Source organism: Coregonus clupeaformis, chromosome 29 (assembly GCF_020615455.1).
Source record: "Coregonus clupeaformis isolate EN_2021a chromosome 29, ASM2061545v1, whole genome shotgun sequence".
Taxonomy (NCBI): domain Eukaryota; kingdom Metazoa; phylum Chordata; class Actinopteri; order Salmoniformes; family Salmonidae; genus Coregonus; species Coregonus clupeaformis.
In genome coordinates this window covers 4,654,298-4,674,771 of record NC_059220.1, presented here as the reverse complement: position 1 = coordinate 4,674,771, position 20,474 = coordinate 4,654,298, and the positions used below count along the sequence as shown (strand labels likewise).

The following is a 20,474-nucleotide window of genomic DNA, read 5'->3' as shown; positions in this document are numbered from 1 at the left end:
CATATGTTATTTTCTCTTGCTAATATATATATATACACATATACATACATATCCTTAAAAAATATATATTTCCCTTTATTACTTTCCACCCCCACCACCCCCTCCCTAATTGGAGTAAAATAGTGAACAACAACGCTTAGGCCTCTACTTCCAGCTTATGCATACTATATACATTTTATGGACACAGTCAATTTTACAATAATTCTATTTTGTTTGTTTTTACTCCTGAACTTCCTCTACCCTCAACCTCTCCGATCATTTTCATGATGTCCATCCGGTATGCCGATTCATCTTCTAACTGTGCTCTTTCACAAAAGCTCTCAACCTATAACCTATTATGCTTTACATTAGTTATCTTGTTGTTATTAGTTGTTGTTAGTTGTTATTAGTCCCATCCTTCAGCTCCATTCAACACCTCCCATCTATCTCTTAACACCATCCATATTGGATTTCTATTTGCCATATATTTTTCAACTGTACTGTGATGTTTCACAAAAGTTCTGAACCATTCTATTCTCATTGTTTCTACAGATTGTAAATCGAAAAAAATAAACTATTATTATATTATTGAACAATTAACTATGACTTTTCAAATCACCCAGTAGTGCTTTCTGCAGGGTTAGCTCCAGGTAAATATTGCAATCATTCAGCCATTCCTGGACCTGTGACCAAAAACAAGCTACAAATGGACAGTACCAAAACAGATTATCTAATGATTCTGTCTCTTCGTAGCAAAATCTGCAGCGCTGGGAAGATTACATCCCCCATATAAATAACATTCTATTGGTAGCAAGAATTTGTATAATAATAAAAAGTGAAAAATTCTAAGTTTTGAATCCGGTGTCGTTTTGCGTGTCAGTAAACATTGGTACGTCAAAAATCTCTTCCCAACTATTTTGCAATCTATATGGGACGGCTGTCAATGCTTTGGTCCTTAAATGAAACTGGTATACTTTTTTATTTATCACAATTTTCTTTAACCAATTATATTCTGTAATGCAGGGCCAACAGACAAGTTCCTTACTTTTTCCCCCTTCCACTTTCCTCTTCCATTTTTGCGGTAATGCTGCAATTATTTGGGTAGAGCAGACATTTCCATATGTTTTTGTTAGCTGCATGTGCGACATAACTCCACCAGTCCTACTAAGATTAGACATATTATTTTTATTTATTCAGAAAATAATGTTTTTTTTATCAATTAGTATATTTGAGTTTAACCACAATATTTGTTTCAATATTTGTTCTGTCGTTTCTGGAGGATTAAATTGAAATTGCAACCAACTTTCTATGGCTTGTTTTAGAAATAGTGATATTTGGGAGATTATTTCCTTTTCAAATAACTGAAAGTGAGAGGTTGTTATCTGAATAAAAGGAAAAAGGCCATTCTTGAACATGGGATGAGACAATCTTACTAATTTGCTAGAGAACCAGTCTGGATCTAAGTATAACTTTAGTGATAGGTCTAATGCTTTAATATTTAATCATTTCTGTCCTCCGAATTCATATTCATTATATAAATAGGTCTGTTTAATTTTGTCTGGCTTGCCGTTCCAAATAAAATGGAAAACATTTTTCTCATATAATTTAAAAAACTGTTCGCTAGGCGTAGGCAAGACCATAAGCAAATAGGTAAACTGGGATAATACTAAAGAGTTAAATCAGGGTGATTTTTCCACAAATAGACAGGTATTTACCTTTCCATGGTAGCAAGATCTTATCTATTTTTGCTAACTTTCTATTAAAATGTATTGGAGTGAGATCATTTATTTCATTTGGGATATGTATTTTGAGTATATCCACATCACCATCAGACCATTTTATTGGTAAACTACATGGTAATGTACATTTTTTATTTTTTAGTGTGTACTACTCTCTTCACAGAACAGCGCAAACTGTCTCTAACCAGAATAGAAAGAGGAGTGGGAGGCCCCGGTGCACAACTGAGCAAGAGGACAAATACATTAGAGTGTCTAGTTTGAGAAACAGGCGCCTCACAGGTCCTCAACTGGCAGCTTCATTAAAAACACCAGTCTCAACATCAACAGTGAAGAGGCGACTCCGGGATGCTGATCTTCTAGGCAGAGTAGCAAAGAAAAAGCCATTTCTCAGACTGCCCATCTTAATCTTTTATTTTTATTGGCCAGTCTGAGATATGGCTTTTTCTTTGCAACTCTGCCTCCGGTGATTGAGTACTTGTGTTCTAATTAGTTATATTTGAAGATGTATTATTTTGCTTGTTATCCTTTCTTGTAATACCGTCTTATCCCTATATAAAATAGTATAAATACTATAAATGTGTTTTATTATTACAATCCCTACCATGGCTAGCATTGAGTGTTCCATTATTCGACTCCTCTATTAGAAATTTCAGAATAGCCATGGAGTAGTCTTTGTGTTGCGGAACATTTGGTTGTCAATATACAGTTTATCGACTACGAGAGCAAAACGCTTCCCTTTTAATCTATTTTCCTTGAAGATTGCAGAACGGTGCAAAGTTCTGTACCCAATCTCCTTCGGGAACTGATCCTTCATGCCTATTTCCGTGCCAGCAGGTCTTTTACCTAGGCTTTTAACCATTACTTTATCCTTAAAGTAAGCAAATTTGGCAACGATTGGACGCTCATATCTCTGTCCTCTTTATCCGAAACGGTGTACACGTTCGAGTTGGATTTTATCGACAGCATCGAGTGGGATTTGAAGCGCTGTAGGAAAGAAGTCCTTCACAATTTTTTCCGGTAGCCTCTCCTTTTTCTTGGATCCCCGTAAGTACTAGATTTTCTCTCATCGATCTAGTCTGTATGTCTAGTAAGGCTTCTCTCAGAAAGTTGTTCTCCTTTTTAAGTTCCTTAACGTCCGTTTCTATCTTAGTGACTGTCCCTTTTAGCTTTTTTGGATCTTTCTCCATTATCGCAGCTTTTTCGTCACTCATTTCAAGACTCGTCTTCAACTCCTTTATATCCTTTCTGACCAAATCTAGTATGCCCAGTTTGTCATTTATCGACTTCAACAGATCGCTTTCCACACTTACCAGTCCCAGTGGTGAAAAGCACTCTGTCGTAGCCGGCCATGACCGGGAGACCCATGGGGCGGCGCACAATTGGCCCAGCGTCAACTAGGGTAGGGGAGGGAATGGCCGGCAGGGATGTAGCTCAGTTGGTAGAGCATGGCGTTTGCAACACCAGGGTTGTGGGTTCGATTCCCACGGGGGTATGAATTATTATTTTTTTTAAATAATGTATGCACTCACTAACTGTAAGTTGCTCTGGATAAGAGCGTCTGCTAAATGACTAAAATGTAAATGTAAAATGTACAACATCCCTCATTTTGACGTCTCCACAAATGACTTCAATGATGGCAGTCTCACACTGAAGTATGTAGCGAACAATAGAACAGCGGAATTATTCAGTTTGAGTCGTCAGGCAATGTGTTGTGTGTACCGGTGCACACTCCTTCACTCTAATCCCATTTGAACAGGGGATAGGGGGCAAGAGGGCAGGGGATTGGGGGCAAGAGGTCAAGGGCAGGGGATTGGGGTCAAGAGGTCAAAGGCAGAGGAACATTTGACCTGGCCTGAGTAAGAAAACAAGATAACACTTGTTGTATTTTATGACATTATTTGTTTATTTAAGTTTTTTATTCTTAGCAGTGGGTGCAGGCCAAGGCCTGACTGTCTCCTGGACTCGCCGTTTAACAGATCCGGAGGTTGGAGGGATGAGAGAGCGGGCAGAAATGGTTGAGGTTGGGGAGGTTGGTGCAGAAATGGTTGAGGTAGGGGAGGTTGGTGCAGAAATGGTTAAGGTAAGGGAGGTTGGTGCAGAAATGGTTGAGGTAGGGGAGGTTGGGGCAGGGCTGGTTAAGGTTGGGGCAGGGCTGGTTAAGGTTGGGGAGGTTGGGGCAGGGCTGGTTAAGGTAGGGAAGGTTGGGGCAGGGCTGGTTAAGGTAGGGGAGGTTGGTGCAGGGCTGGTTAAGGTAGGGGAGGTTGGTGCAGGGCTGGTTAAGGTAGGGAAGGTTGGGGCAGAAATGGTTAAGGTAGGGAAGGTTGGGGCAGGGCTGGTTAAGGTAGGGGAGGTTGGTGCAGGGCTGGTTAAGGTAGGGAAGGTTGGGGCAGAAATGGTTAAGGTAGGGGAGGTTGGTGCAGGGCTGGTTACGGTAAGGGAGGTGTAGGCAGGGCTGGTTTGTGATGGCTGGGTGGAATGGGTTGGGATTACCGGTAATGGGAATGGGGCAAATAAGAAATAAAAGTGTGGTGCAGTGGGTGATATTAATGCGAGGGGACTGCACATGGAGGCTGATGGTGTTCCCAGAGGAAGGGTGGGGGAGGCACTGGCAGTTCTTGAACTCACAGGCGTCTGGTGTTCTAGGGCGACTGACCTGGAGACAGAGCGCTGCCGACGCACCTCCCGGTCCTCCACTTCCCCCAGGCGATCCTTCTCCAGCTGGAGGCGCTCCCTCTCCACCTGCAGGCGCTCTGTCTCCACCCTCAAGCGCTCCCTATCCAGCTGGAGCCGGTTCTTCTCCACATCCAGGTGTGCCTTCTGTGTTTCATGTGCTTTTTCTAATAAATCATAAAGAGCTTGGTTGATGTGTTGGGAGGTCTGTGTAACATGGATTTGTTGTGTTTGTGTGTCCAGGATGTGTTGGAGCAGTTTGGCTTGGGGGCCCTGTGGTGTCCAGCCAGACGTGATGGGTTGGGGTGGAGAGCCAGAGTGGATGGGGTGAGATGGTGCAGGACAGGAGGTGATGGATTGGGGAGCAGAGCCAGAGTGGATGGGGTGAGATGGTGCAGGACGGGAGGTGATGGATTGGGGAGCAGAGCCAGAGTGGATGGAGTGAGATGGTGCAGGACGGGAGGTGATGGGTTGGGGAGCAGAGCCAGAGTGGATGGAGTGAGATGGTGCAGGACGGGAGGTGATGGGATGGGGTGGCACTGTTGGCGCTGGCCAAGGTGTTGATGGTGAGGTGGAGGGTACCTCCTCCATGGTGACATTAGAGGGTAAAGCGGACTCCACAGTGCTCTCTTCTGCTGCTGGTGGGGGGCCAGAGCTGGAGATGTCTCCCTGAGAGGGACCTGGAAAAGAAGATTAGGTCAATATTATTTCTTATCTCTTCTTGTTGAAATGACTTCCTTTAAAATGTAATGTGTTATATTAGTCATGTTTTCTGTTGGTTTACCATTATGGCATTATGCTTTTTCATTAAAATAAAGAATACACTGAATTGTTAAATCAAACCTTTGCCTTGACTAGGCTCATTTAGGCTACTCATTAAAGACCACACACACGTCTGCAGCGATGGGCAGCTAACAATGACTTTACCTGCATTTATGGACGGATCTGTTTGACTGCAACAAAAAAACATCCTGGATTGTTCTGAAATGTAATACACAAAAATGTCAGTTGGGGGAAGGATATTTGATATATTGGACTTTGGTATGTAAATTCCCAGTTCATGATTCAAAACCGACTTTATAAAGAGGTTTTAAAAATAGGTTATATTTGACTCAAAATTCATGATTAATATAATTCACTAAAGCTGCAACAAAATACCAGACAAAGGAGAAACATGTAGGCTTCCTACAGCAACATTTGAGCATTACACAAGTTTACGCGCTGTATCCCGGTTGGCGCCATAACTCTACACAAATGCATTTCATTTCCGCCGGAAGTTGTTTGCACAACGTCTGCCGGTGTAAACACAAACACAGCGATGTCGACGCTAGCTTGGGAACACGGTTCTACTACTTTGACTGGAGATGGCGCTACTCTCCTCCACCCGAATTCAGTGCAGAACTGGGAGGATAACATGACGACGTGGCCCAACATAACGTACAGCAAGATTTGCTACTTCGTGCAATCCATGGCAATAGATGGAAAAGCAATGGACAATCTGAAAGCCTCCGAGGCATATCAATATCTGCACAGCAACAAAGTCGGTTGTGTCATGTCATACAAACATGATCGTTTTGTTTATCTGAAAGCAAATGTAGAGCCTAGCCAGTGTTTGAACAATGCATGGCATAATGCTTGGGTGCTGGTAACTGAAGCTGGAGAAGTCAAAACTGCGGGATGTACGCGTGTTGCTGGACCAGGGAGATCTTGTTCCCACTCAGCTGCGATCCTGTGGAAGGTAATTATTTGACCATTGTAGCCTAGGCCTATGTCTTCTTTTCAAAACGCTATAAATCCATCAATTTTTTATTTTAAATAAAAACTATTTTGTGTTTTAATTCGTGGGCATTGTTTGTCCCATCTCCAAAACAATCAACTGCCTTCGCAAAATACCGGTAGCAATGTTAATGTATGACAACTTCTTCATAATTAACAGTATTGTCAGCTTCATAGCTAAAGTTGCTGAACTTACCCTCAGATTCAAGTCTGCGTTTCTTTATCTGGGGGGAGGCAGTGGTCCGCTGGGTGAGTTGATGCCTCTTTGGCTGGGGAGGGCGATTGTATCCCAACCACAACTCTGGGAAAGGATTATCCTTGGTAGGTTTTTGGTCAACAAAGTGATAGGAACAAACAAAAACGTTGAGGGGTGGTTTCTTTAGATTCAATGCCTTCAGCCAGGTCCTTGATTCCGAGTCGGTATCAGGCTTGCGAAAAAATGTAAACAATGGAGCGCATGGACATTGCCTCTTCGTAGCTGGTTTGTGGTCGTAGCACTCTCTATCTAACCACTCGTTCAGGTGCTTTCTCGAGTTTTTGCAACCAACTACCGCACACGTCGTTCCCGAACCACTTTTCTTCATGTTGTAATTGTAATTTTTATATCCTCTTTGTCACTGCGATATCAGTGCTTTGTCGGCACAACGGAGCTAGCTAGAAAAACAAACCCAGCCCGGCAGAACGGAAGTGGATTGCATCGACGGGAGGAGTTCAGGAAGTAGAGCGGAAACGGCTCAAAAACTTGTGTATAGCTAAGAGTTATAGCATATTATGCACGTCTGCAAGCATAGCAGCAAAGGCTGGACAAATATTATTTATCTTCTTTTGTTTTAATATGTTATATACAGCATCATATGTACATAAGTGGAAATTATAAATAAAATAAAACAAATGGCCATTTTGGTTCGCAGATGCTTGTTTAAAAAACAACAACAAATAGGCTATGTCTGGCTGGCAAATTCTTCGTTTTTTTTCAATATGGCCTGTGCGCTGATTGAGTTTGACACCCCTGGGCTAGCGTATCTATTTATGTAGCTAGCTATTTATTTAGCAAGCTAAAAACACGGAGCCAAACGTTAGCTAGCTAGCTAGCTGCTGGGAGGATGTCATGTCATTGGAGGAGTGGGTGAGTGACTGACTTTTCCCCCTCATATCGTTTTTCGGTGGCTACAGCTAGAGGTGCAGGTGTCATTTGTTTAGCTAGCAAGAAATGCGAGTCGTTTTGCTGGCTAGCTAGCAATGCTGAACTGGAACGACTGTTCTCCACAGTTAGCATATCTCTTAGTTGTTAATCAAATGTATTTGGCATCAGTTGGGCATGTATTGCTACAGTGTGGGCAGTATCAGAGGGAAAGAGAGAGGCTGAGATCTAGTATGAGGGAGAAGGGGATACAGGACATTAGTTCAAAGAGTATAATAATAATAATAATAATAATAATAATATGCCATTTAGCAGACGCTTTTATCCAAAGCGACTTACAGTCATGCGTGCATACATTTTTGTGTATGGGTGGTCCCGGGGATCGAACCCACTACCTTGGCGTTACAAGCGCCGTGCTCTACCAGTTGAGCTACAGTATATTGAGTAGAACGTCATTAGATATAGCCTCAAATATATTTTGTTATCTTTTTTTAAGAGCAACAGGGCTGGCAGGTAGGATTTAGTTTCTCCCTGTCTCTGGCCCACACTCCAGTACAGTAGGTGGTGGTAATGCACCATAACGTTGGATACCAACCGCCGATAAACCCCACCGAAGAAGAAGAATTTGGCATCGATTAAATGGGCGGGTAGGCAGGCAAGTTCCCATTCAGTTGTCAAAACGTGGGTTGGGACAACCATGTATTGGCAGGCAAGCTGCAGAAGGACGAGCAGGCTACTATTCCCCATAGGTTTATCAGTGCAATTCTGACGGCCAACTAGCTGAAAAAGTTTGAGAAGGTTTATCTAAAGTTCCCTCGTTTGATTTTAGCTCATCTCGCTCTGGCTAGCATTAGTTGTTGATCTTGTTGATGTGCATAGACAACTGAGGGAGAGAGAGCCTACCTTTTCATGGCTGTTTGATCAATAGGACCACGACGTTCCCAAATGTAAGAGAATTCCCGTAGTATTTGCAGAAATCTATTCAGGTGTATTTTTTGGCGAATGCGTTCTAATGATCTAAAGTTGCGCAGTTGCAACTGCCTGTAAACACACAGTCCAGTTCAAAGTGAATGATGGCAGGCCTGTGTGGCAAATGGCTTATTTGCATATAGGCCTACTGTAGCTCTGATTGGCTATGTCGCACCGGCCTGCGTAGACTCCGGTCCTGGACAAGACAGATGTTTTTATTAGGTTTTATTTACTGCAGTGTCTATTAAAATTGTCCAAACGCACAGCCCCTTTCCCACTCTATATTGATATAGAATTTTCACAAATGCCTTACTATACGTCATTCCCAAACATTCTATGAATGAATTTATGAAAACGTGAAAATGACCATAATCTAAGCACTTGCTTGTCAGAAAATGAAAAATAAATACATATAATAATACTTTTTAAAAAGTGTAATTCTTCCTGGGGGTGTTTATGAACAGATTTTAACAAGACTTAATGTTGCTAAAACGCTGTCACATTAGCACTCACCAATTCCCAGATCAGCAGGCCCTACACCTGTTACGGTCTCTGCCATTCGGGAGAGCAGTTGCTGCTCCAGGTGGGTCAGCTCCAGCACAGTGTTGGGCCCCCCACCAGTCTGGCTGGACAATGCCCGGAGAGATGAAACCTTCTGCTTGATTTGGTTCCTGATGAGATTGTACTTCTTCCGGACATCGTCGCCACATCTCGCCACAGCCGAGGTCAAGGTACCCGCGATGCTGTTCCAGGTTGCAGTCTTTGACCCCCGGGGGCGAATGTGGGCCTGGGCGCCGAAGAGGTCCTCCCAGTGCCCAAGAACCCCCGAAATAATACGATCCTCATCTCCAGGGGTGAATCTGTGCCTCTTTTTTTCAGTTTCCTCCATTCCTTTCTGTTTTCTTTTTCCTTTATCAACATGTGAAATCGATATGAAACAGCATCAGGTTGTAGTTAATGCATGTGATTAATTCCTAGGAAATAGGCTAAACTTTGTATTACCTTACCCGTTACTTACTCATTGCTGGTGACATTGAGAAACACACTTGCATATGTGTTCTATTTGTATATTGACCATAGCAGTTTGCCAACCGATTTCACGTGTGGAGGCTAATTATTAGTTATTTATTAATTAATAGTTATTTATTAATTAATTATTATTCGTATTGCTATATACGTTATTATGCAAGTTTTCATTTTAATTTGAATGGAGGGATTTATATTGTCTCATCGAGGTGTAGACAATAGAACATCATGTGTTTGAACTTGTAACACGGCTGCATGGGATTTGTTGGATTATAATAAATATCCTATAATATATCTGCCTTTTAGCAGATGTTTTTATCCAAAGCGACTTACGTAAAGTTTATGCACGCATGACTGTATGGGTGGTCCCGGGAATTGAAACTACTACCATGACGTTACAAGCGCCATGCTCTACCAACTGAGCTACAAAAGGACAGGTGTGGTTTCATTGCATCCAATGGCGGTGTCCACAATAGCCTATCCAAGGAGCTGCTTTGACAGCTCTAAAGCAGATCCACCTCCGACACCAAAACAACAGCTATGCAGGTGTCGGCTAACGCCTAGCGCGTATTTGATTGAGTCTGGGCCTTAGAGAAGCACTTACCACAGTCAGAGCAGCAGTAAAATTTCTCCCCTGTGTGCACTCTCTTATGACGTGTTAGATGATGGGATAAGGCGAAGCACCTCCCACGGTCAGAGCAGTAGTAAGGTTTCTCTCCTGTGTGCACTCTCTGGTGAAGTGTTAGATGACTTGATTTGGAGTAACACTTCCCACAGTAACAGCAGGAGTAAGGTCTCTCTCCAGCATGTATTAGCAGGTGTCTTTCAAGATGTGAGAAGAATGGGAAACTCTTCTCACAGTGAGGACAGCGGTGAGACCCCTTAGCGTTGCTTTCTTCCTGGTGTTGCTCTCTGGACGCTTCAACCTCAAGTTCAGCGGAGTCAGGTCCTCCTCCTGCATAAATGACAACGAAAAAGAACAAGTCAGCATTTGCAACAAGCAAGTTATTTGCCTGATGCATAAAACAAGTTAATACATCAAGTTAATGCACCTAATCTATTGCACAGTAGGATCTACAATACTGCTCAGTCATAACTGGCATCTTTTCCTATGAAAGTCTACAGCAAAATGAGCCAATGAACCCTCCCCAGAATGATAGCCTAGCTTTGATTTGGATCACCATTAGCTGACGCCATGACGACGGCTAGTCTTCTTGGGGTCCGACATAAAGAAAAATACATTACAGACAAAAATACTTTACAATTTATATACATTTGAAAAACATTAACAAGTAGACATTACAGACATTTAAAATACCTGAAAGGTAACATTGAACAGTCAATCCATATATTCAGGGGTCAGTATCTGTCCAGTCATATGGCCACTCTTAGTAGATGTACTTTTAATGTTTTCTTGAATGTGAATTTACTTTTCGGTCGGTAGGGAGTTCCATTCAGTGGTGGCTCTGTATAGAACTTGATTTGAGGAGATTTGTCCTAGGTCTGGAGGGGTATCAGAAACGCGCCTGTCTGGTTTGGTGATCGTGTATTGCCGACATACTGTAGACTAATAGGTTTGAGAAATAAATGGGGTTTCTTGAACAGAATTGCATTTCTGAGAAAAATCTAAAGACTGGAGAGTAATTTACTTTCAACAGAAAGCCATGAGAGGTTATGATGCAGTCGGTTGATATTTGTACGGGTAGAGCAATGAAGATCTAGTCTGCCAGCTTTGTGTTGAGCTAGCTGGAGTTTAAAGATATTATTTTGCTGCATGCAAGCATGACTGGACAGAACTCTAGGTGTTACAGGACCAATGATTGAATCACATGGCAAAGAAATACACTGAGCATTTTCTTGAAACAGCTATACCTTTTCCCATTTTAATAACTATGTTTTCGATATGATCAGACCAGGATAGCAATACTTCCAATGTGACTGCAAGTAGTTTCGTCTTTTTCATGTTCTACAGGCACCCCATCCACTTACAAGTTTAATTGCGGGTCACCAGCAAGCATATTTCTAGGGGCCAAACAATACATTTGGCCTTTGAAATGTTTAACACCAATTTGTTCATAGCGACCCACTTCTATTTAGATCTGGATTTATCACAGTAGCCTTTTAAGAAATAATCCTGCTTGCAATATTTTGAATAAAATCCCATTTCAAATAGTTGGTCCTTTGAGGGGTTGGTTCTGTTTCAGAGTTAAATGTTTCACGATACATTTCAGACAACCTTTCACTGGAGACGATTATGGCCAGCTCTCCTCCGATGGTTCCATTGAGTCTTGAGGAATAGATGGGTTGGTTGTTTAGCAACAAAACCGGCGCATGCGCAACTATGGGGCAAAACAGATGGGGTTGGCTTAGACTGTTGACATCATGTTTAACTATAGTTAGTCTCCGAAGTTTATTGGAAAACAAATAAAGTTTCACAATGAGCACTTGTATCTGAAATACATCGTTACAGCTGTTGGTTAGCTAGCTAGCACATTTTTGCCATATTAGCATAGACGTGACATCAGTCAAAACATCTCAGAACAAGACATGGTATTGTTAGGTTTTAAACTAACCGAGTAAAACTCAAGGATTATTAGTAAAGCTCAACCAAGTTTATTAAACCACTGGGTCACACAGCTGCATAAGACAAAGACATGTTTCCACCAGCACAAGTATATATACACCCCACTTCAGGTGGAGTCGCCTCCTTTTCTCTAAAACATTACATCTTTGTTGCTAGGCAGGAAGTTCAGAGATGCGGGCAATAAACTGTTCCTTCTCCCTTAATGTGACTTGACCTCATTCCTCACTCCTCACTGATCCACAGATATCCACCCTTATCAGTGACTGCAACCATGTGATTGCCTCCACCATATGCATTCCTCCTACAGATAACCATTAACTTCTGGTGTAGAAACCAGACTATGGCACTCCTCATTTCCATAGGATACTTGATAATTAACAATAGCATGTTCCGCCAGTACTTACACGTCCTGCATTCCTCCCTCTCCCTCAGTGACATGACTAAGGATATGTCTAGTTTATAAGTCAGAACCCATCAGTATCAGGAACAAGATCAAACGAGCAATTTACGATTCACCACACGGCGGTTTCTTGTCATTGTTGCTAGCGATCTGAATCCAGAATCACAACAACACACGGCACCTTTGAAGCGTGCGTTTCATTTTCATGACGTTGTCAGCTAACCCGTCTATATAAGAACGCTTTACGAGTTTAGCGCAATGGTCTACCTCTATAATGGTCTTACATAACCCAAGATAAGGTCTTAGGCTATTATTCAATATTTCCGTTTTTGTTGTAATTAAACAAATACAAAAAACGGAGTGGCGTTTCCTAATTTTCTGGAGGCCTCTTCCAAATAGCTAAAAATCTGAAGCTTCTGCGCATGTCCAGATTCTCAAATTTACGCGCAGATAAGAACAGATTATTTTTACATACAGTGAGGGAAAAAAGTATTTGATCCCCTGCTGATTTTGTACATTTGCCCACTGACAAAGAAATGATCAGTCTATAATTTTAATGGTAGGTTTATTTGAACAGTGAGAGAGAATAACAACAAAAAAATCCAGAAAAACGCATGTCAAAAAAGTCATTAAGGTTTCAAGGCTGACGTTTGGCAACTCGAACCTTCAGCTCCCTCCACAGATTTTCTATGGGATTAAGGTCTGGAGACTGGCTAGGCCATTCCAGGACCTTAATGTGCTTCTTCTTGAGCCACTCCTTTGTTGCCTTGGCCGTGTGTTTTGGGTCATTGTCATGCTGGAATACCCACCCACGACCCATTTTCAATGCCCTGGCTGAGGGAAGGAGGTTCTCACACAAGATTTGACGGTACATGGCCCCGTCCATCGTCCCTTTGATGCGGTGAAGTTGTCCTGTCCCCTTAGCAGAAAACCACCCCCAAAGCATAATGTTTTCACCTCCATGTTTGACGGTGGGGATGGTGTTCTTGGGGTCATAGGCAGCATTCCTCCTCCTCCAAACACAGCGAGTTGAGTTGATGCCAAAGAGCTCGATTTTGGTCTCATCTGACCACAACACTTTCTGCTCTGAATCATTCAGATGTTCATTGGCAAACTTCAGACGGGCATGTATATGTGCTTTCTTGAGCAGGGGGACCTTGCAGGCGCTGCAGGATTTCAGTCTTTCACGGCATAGTGTGTTACAAATTGTTTTCTTGGTGACTATGGTCCCAGCTGCCTTGAGATCATTGACAAGATCCTCCCGTGTAGTTCTGGGCTGATTCCTCACCGTTCTCATGATCATTGCAACTCCACGAGGTGAGATCTTGCATGGAGCCCCAGGCCGAGGGAGATTGACAGTTCTTTTGTGTTTCTTCCATTTGCGAATAATCGCACCAACTGTTGTCACCTTCTCACCAAGCTGCTTGGCGATGGTCTTGTAGCCCATTCCAGCCTTGGGTAGGTCTACAATCTTGATCCTGACATCCTTGGAGAGCTCTTTGGTCTTGGCCATGGTGGAGAGTTTGGAATCTGATTGATTGATTGCTTCTGTGGACAGGTGTCTTTTATACAGGTAACAAGCTGAGATTAGGAGCACTCCCTTTAAGAGTGTGCTCCTAATCTCAGCTCATTACCTGTATAAAAAGACACCTGGGAGCCAGAAATCTTTCTGATTGAGAGGGGGTCAAATACTTATTCCCCTCATTAAAATGCAAATCAATTAATAACATTTTTGACATTCGTTTTTCTGGATTTTGTTGTTGTTATTCTGTCTCTCACTGTTCAAATAAACCTACCATTAAAATTATAGACTGATCATTTCTTTGTCAGTGGGCAAACGTACAAAATCCAGAAAATCACATTGTCATTTTTAAGTAATTAATTTGCATTTTATTGCATGACATGAGTATTTGATCACCTACCAACCAGTAAGAATTCCGGCTCTCACAGACCTGTTAGTTTTTCTTTAAGAAGCCCTCCTGTTCTCCACTCATTCCCTGTATTAACTGCACCTGTTTGAACTCGTTACCTGTATAAAAGACACCTGTCCACACACTCAATCAAACAGACTCCAACCTCTCCACAATGGCCAAGACCAGAGAGCTGTGTAAGGACATCAGGGATAAAATTGTAGACCTGCACAAGGCTGGGATGGGCTACAGGACAATAGGCAAGCAGCTTGGTGAGAAGGCAACAACTGTTGGCGCAATTATTAGAAAATGGAAGAAGTTCAAGATGACGGTCAATCACCCTCGGTCTGGGGCTCCATGCAAGATCTCACCTCGTGGGGCATCAATGATCATGAGGAAGGTGAGGGATCAGCCCAGAACTACACGGCAGGACCTGGTCAATGACCTGAAGAGAGCTGGGACCACAGTCTCAAAGAAAACCATTAGTAACACACTACGCTGTCATGGATTAAAATCCTGCAGCGCACGCAAGGTCCCCCTGCTCAAGCCAGTGCATGCCCAGGCCCATCTGAAGTTCGCCAATGACCATCTGGATGATCCAGAGGAGGAATGGGAGAAGGTCATGTGGTCTGATGAGACAAAAACAGAGCTTTTTGGTCTAAACTCCACTCGCCGTGTTTGGAGGAAGAAGAAGGATGAGTACAACCCCAAGAACACCATCCCAACCGTGAAGCATGGAGGTGGAAACATCATTCTTTGGGGATGCTTTTCTGCAAAGGGGACAGGACGACTGCACCGTATTGAGGGGAGGATGGATGGGGCCATGTATCGCGAGATCTTGTGGTCCTCTTGTGGTCCTCTGTAGCTCAGCTGGTAGAGCACGGCGCTTGTAACGCCAAGGTAGTGGGTTCGATCCCCGGGACCACCCATACACAAAAATGTATGCACGCATGACTGTAAGTCGCTTTGGATAAAAGCGTCTGCTAAATGGCATATTATTATATTATTATTATTATTATTATATCTTGGCCAACAACCTCCTTCCGTCAGTAAGAGCATTGAAGATGGGTCGTGGCTGGGTCTTCCAGCATGACAACGACCCGAAACACACAGCCAGGGCAACTAAGGAGTGGCTCTGTAAGAAGCATCTCAAGGTCCTGGAGTGGCCTAGCCAGACTCCAGACCTGAACCCAATTTGGAGGGAGCTGAAAGTCCGTATTGCCCAGCGACAGCTCCGAAACCTGAAGGATCTGGAGAAGGTATGTATGGAGGAGTGGGCCAAAATCCCTGCTGCAGTGTGTGCAAACCTGGTCAAGACCTACAGGAAACGTAAGATCTCTGTAATTGCAAAGAAAGGTTTATGAACCAAATATTAACTTCTGCTTTTCTGATGTATCAAATACTTATGTCATGCAATTAAATGCAAATTAATTACTTAAAAATCATACAATGTGATTTTCTGGATTTTTGTTTTAGATTCAGTCTCTCACAGTTGAAGTGTACCTATGATAAAAATTACAGACCTCTACATGCAAAAAAAATCTTTTTTCTACAGGAAAAAAATGTGCAGTGTATCAAATACTTGTTCTCCCCACTGTATAGTGTATCTGCCCCTATCCCTTCACATTGTAAATATGGTATTGGTACCACCGAACAGGCAAAGTGTCAATATAGGACTAAGATCGAATCGTACTACATTCGCCCCGACGCTCGTCAGATGTGGCAGGGCTTGCAAACTATTACAGACTACAAAAGGGAAGCACAGCCGTGAGCTGCCCAGTGACACGAGCCTACCAGACGAGCTAAATTACTTCTATGCTAGCTTCGAGACAAGTAACACTGAAACATGCATGAGAGCATCAGCTGTTCCGGACGACTTTGTGATCATGCTCTCCGTAGTCAATGTGAGTAAGACCTTTAAACAGGTCAACATTCACACGGACTACCAGGACGTGTACTCCGAGCATGTGCTGACCAACTGGCAAGTGTCTTCACTGACATTTTCAACCTCTCCCTGTCTGAGTCTGTAATACCAACATGTTTCAAGCAGACCACCATAGTCCCTGTGCCCAAGAACACTAAGGTAACCTGCCTAAATGACTACCAACCCGTAGCACTCACGTCTGTAGCCATGAAGTGCTTTGAAAGGCTGGTCATGGCTCACATCAACACCATTATCCCAGAAACCCTAGAACCACCTCAATTTGCATATCGCCCCAACAGATGATGCAATCTATATTGCGCTCCACACTGCCCTTTCACACCTGGACAAAAGGAACACCTATGTGAGAATGCTATTCATTGACTACAGCTCAGTGTTCAACACCATAGTGCCCTCAAAGCTCAGCACTAAGCTAAGGACCCTGGGACTAAACACCTCCCCCAACTAGATCCTGGACTTCCTGACGGGCCGCCCCCAGGTGGTAAGGGTAGGTAACAACACATCCGCCACACTGATCCTCAACACGGGGGCCCCTCAGGGGTGCGTGCTTAGTCCCCTCCTGTCCTCCCTGTTCACTCATGACTGCATGGCCAGGCACAACTCCAACACCATCATTAAGTTTGCCGATGACACAACAGTGGTAGGCCTGATCACCGACAACGACGAGACAGCCTATTGGGAGGTCGTCAGAGACCTGGCCGTGTGGTGCCAGGATAACAACCTCTCCCTATAGACAAATGAGATGATTGTGGACTACAGGAAAAAGAAGAGTACCGAGCACAACCCCATTCTCATCGACGGGGCTGTAGTGGAGCAGGTTGAGAGCTACAAGTTCCTTGGTGTCCACATCACCAACAAACTAACATGGTCCAAGCACACCAAGACAGTCGTGAAGAGGGCACGACAAAACCTATTCCCCCTAAGGAGACTGAAAAGATTTGGCATGGGTCCTCAGATCCTCAAAAAATTCTACAGCTGCACCATCGAGAGCATCCTGACTGGTTGCATCACCGCCTGGTATGGCAACTGCTCGGACTCCGACCGCAAGGCACTACAGAGGGTAGTGCGTACGGCCCAGTACATCACTGGGGCCAAGCTTCCTGCCATCCAGGACCTCTATACCAGGCGGTGTCAGAGGAAGGCCCTAAAAATTGTCAAAGACACCAGCCACCCTAGTCATAGACTGTTCTCTCTGCTACCACACGGCAAGCGGTACCGGAGCGCCAAGTCTAGGTCCAAAAGGCTTCTCAACAGCTTCTACCCCTAAGCCATAAGACTACTGAACAGCTAATCATGGCTACCCAGACTATTTCCACTGACCCCCACCCCACCCCACCCCCCTCTTTTACGCTGCTGCTACTCTGTTTATTATTTATGCATAGTCACTTTAACTCTACCCACATGTACATATTACCTCATTTACCTCGACTAGCCGGTGCCCCCGCACATTGACTCTACACCGGTACCCCCCTGTATATAGCCTCCCTACTGTTATTTGATTTTACTGCTGCTCTTTAGTTATTTTCTTTTATTTTATTTTACTTAACACTTTTTTTCTTTTACTTTTTTCTTTTAAAAAACTGCATTGTTGGTTAAGGGCTTGTAAGTAAGCATTTCACTGTAATGTCTACACCTGTTGTATTTTGTGCATGTGGCAAATAACATTTGATTTGATTGGAACTGACCCTGTATATAGCTTACTTACTTTCTCCTGTTCTTCTCATTTCAATTTCAGACATTGAATTGTGATGAGATGTCATCCCCCCCCCCACCCGGGTCCTGATACCTTTGAGTAGTAAGACTTTCTGTTCTTCCGTCTCTTCTATTGAGCGGCTCTATGGTGAAGAAGAGAAATATAACATGTTGATGGGAGAGAAAAAAAATCCGGTGAGTAGCATGAGATACCATCTAGGCTACCTCTCATTGAAACAGGAGCATTAGCCTAGTCACTTTACCTGGACCTAAAGGGAAGCAGATTAGGTGCGCTGATCTAGGGTCAGGTCCCTGCAGTCCATATAATCGTATCCATTATGATCTAAAAGGCTAAACTGACCCTACATCAGCACTCCTACAGTCCTACTCGGAGACTGTGAAAACAGGCTGTGCTCTGTTCTTACCATGATACACAAATGTTTCAATCTCTTCCTCCTTTACTTCATCTTTAACGTTGACATTCAGCTCCAGTGTTTGACTGCAGTCTTCCAGCTTCACTGACGCCATCTCTGGAGCCTGCTGTACACTCTGGGCTCCACGGTTACAACCAGAACCCTCAGATTTGGGTTCGGTAAAGGAGAGCGGCAGGCCGGGTTTGTTCTCATCATCCTAAAATAAAGATCAGACACATTCTAAGTAAAACATTAATGAAATGTATGACTTATGTAATACAAATACAGTGCTTTCAGTGACGTTTTCCACATTTTGTTGTGTTACACTTAATAATTCAAAAATTTAAAATCAGTAAAATCACTATAACTAATTGGTAGGTCTACCATTACTTGTTACTTGAACTTTCATTATCCTCCCCCCTCATGAGGGAGAGAAATTTGAAAATATCTTAAAGATGTCGGTTTTTGGTAACGGAATTACAAGGCAAAATTTCATAAACTTACAGAAGGTAAACAATTTCTAAAAAACTCAAGTTTAGTGTTGATATTAGTTGGCAGCGGTCTTTACGTCAACATTATTGTTTTGATGCATTTGATGCCTTAAGACTTTATGGTAGAGGTTTTCTAAGACCCCTTTTCCATCTGTTTATCCAGAAATCAAAGCCTTCACTTCTGCCTAATTTTTGAGATGGAAAATCGTACATTTCCGAGTTCCCTAGGTCTGACTAGCACTTGAACGCGCCATGTAATGTGGGTAAATTACCAGTTCCAAGTCATACCACCAGAGGGCAATATTGCTTTACACCTGATTACAACAGGCTCATTTGGGTGAAAAATAGTACGATAAGCTTTTCCATGAACTGTAAATTAATCTGCTTCTGTTTAACAAATAAACAGACACCTAATATGAGAATACAGCTGTTGCTCCATGACTCACCATAGCATAAACTCATGAGAGGTTCAAACAAAGATGGAATGAAACTCTTGAAATCCACTGCACTTGAAGATTGCTGGCTAGAAGTTCCTTGGCATGGAAGTGGAAGTCTCTAGATAAGAGAATCCCAGTCCTCCATAGTGGTCTGAGTTCAACCTCCTGGACGTGCCACACCCCTCTCCCATTGTACTGTATGTACCACAGGGTCCAAATTGATTGGATCCCTTGATAAAGATGAGAAAAAAAGACTATAAAATAAATAATACAAATACAGAGCTATATTGTATGCTCTGTTTAACAATACAAAAAAATCTAAAACAGATACGGGTCAAAATGATTGAATCCCCTGTTTTCAATACTCCAGCAACCTCCTCACCTTGCAAGGAGAACGACACTGAGCCTTTTTCTAAAATATTTTATGAGATTGAAGAATCTTCGACCATTCCTCCATACATAATCTTTCCAGATCCTTGATATCCTTCGTCTGCGCATAATTATAGAATGCCTTCTTCAATTCGAAACCACAGGTTTTCAACGGGGTCCGGAGACTGAGATGGCCATTGCACAATGTTGATTTTCAAGTTTTATTGGGTCAAATACAGTGAAATGCTTAACTTACAAGCCCTTCCCAACAGTGCAGTACTCAAAATCAAAATACTAGAACAAAAAAAGAGAATGTAAGCTACACTACATGGTCAAAAGTATGTGGACGCCCTTCAAATGAGTGGATTCGGCTATTTCAGCCACACCCGTTGCTGACAGGCGTATAAAATCGAGCACACAGCCATGCAATCTCCATAGACAAACATTGACAGTAGAATGGCCTTACTGAAGAGCTCAGTGACTTTCAACGTGGCACCGTCATAGGATGCCACCTTTCCAACAAGTCAGTTCGTCAAATTTCTGCCCTGCTAGAGCTGCCCCGGTCAACTGTAAGTGCTGTTATTGTGAAGTGGAAACGTGTAGAAGCAACAACGGCTCAGCCGCAAAGGTTTGGGGTATCTTAGCAGCGAGCCGCCATTGCACCTCCCAATCACCCGGAAGCAGAACTTGTACCCTTTTCTGAATTAATTAATTCTCTATGAATTGTGCTTGTGTTGTGTACGCACAAATGAATTCTTAACCGATTTGAGTGAATCCCCTCCCAGTCAGAGCAGCAGGAAGATTTCTCCCCTGTGTGCATTTTCCGATGAAGGGTTAGTTCAGATTAGATGTCTTCAAGGGTCCAAAAAGTTGTACCCATTCCTAAATGGACCTGGGGCTTTCCCACCCGGACCCGATATGCATAAATCAAATGTT

The 20,474-nt window shown here is 43.1% G+C and overlaps 1 protein-coding gene across 1 annotated transcript; it reads right to left on the bottom strand.

Moving 5' to 3' along the window:
• Positions 1 to 3,620: 3,620 nt before the first annotated feature.
• On the bottom strand, positions 3,621 to 18,430 carry LOC121544240 (flocculation protein FLO11-like). The gene is made up of 4 exons (XM_041854156.2): positions 18,254 to 18,430; positions 17,923 to 17,971; positions 8,788 to 9,183; positions 3,621 to 5,068 (listed from the first exon to the last, which is right to left on the bottom strand). Exons 1-4 carry the CDS (start codon positions 18,254 to 18,256, stop codon positions 3,621 to 3,623), a joined length of 1,896 nt encoding a protein of 631 aa, XP_041710090.2. The 5' UTR covers positions 18,257 to 18,430.
• Between the last annotated feature and the right edge of the window lie 2,044 nt (positions 18,431 to 20,474).

Bases quoted from the DNA above. Each gene is read 5' to 3' on its own strand.
- LOC121544240 (XM_041854156.2), bottom strand. The intron at 9,184-17,922 runs GTATCAGGACCC...ATGTTGATAAAG, and splicing joins GAAAGTCTTACTACTCAAAG to GAAAAAGAAAACAGAAAGGA. The intron at 5,069-8,787 runs GTGAGTGCTAAT...CTTCTTTTCCAG, and splicing joins GCCTGCTGATCTGGGAATTG to GTCCCTCTCAGGGAGACATC.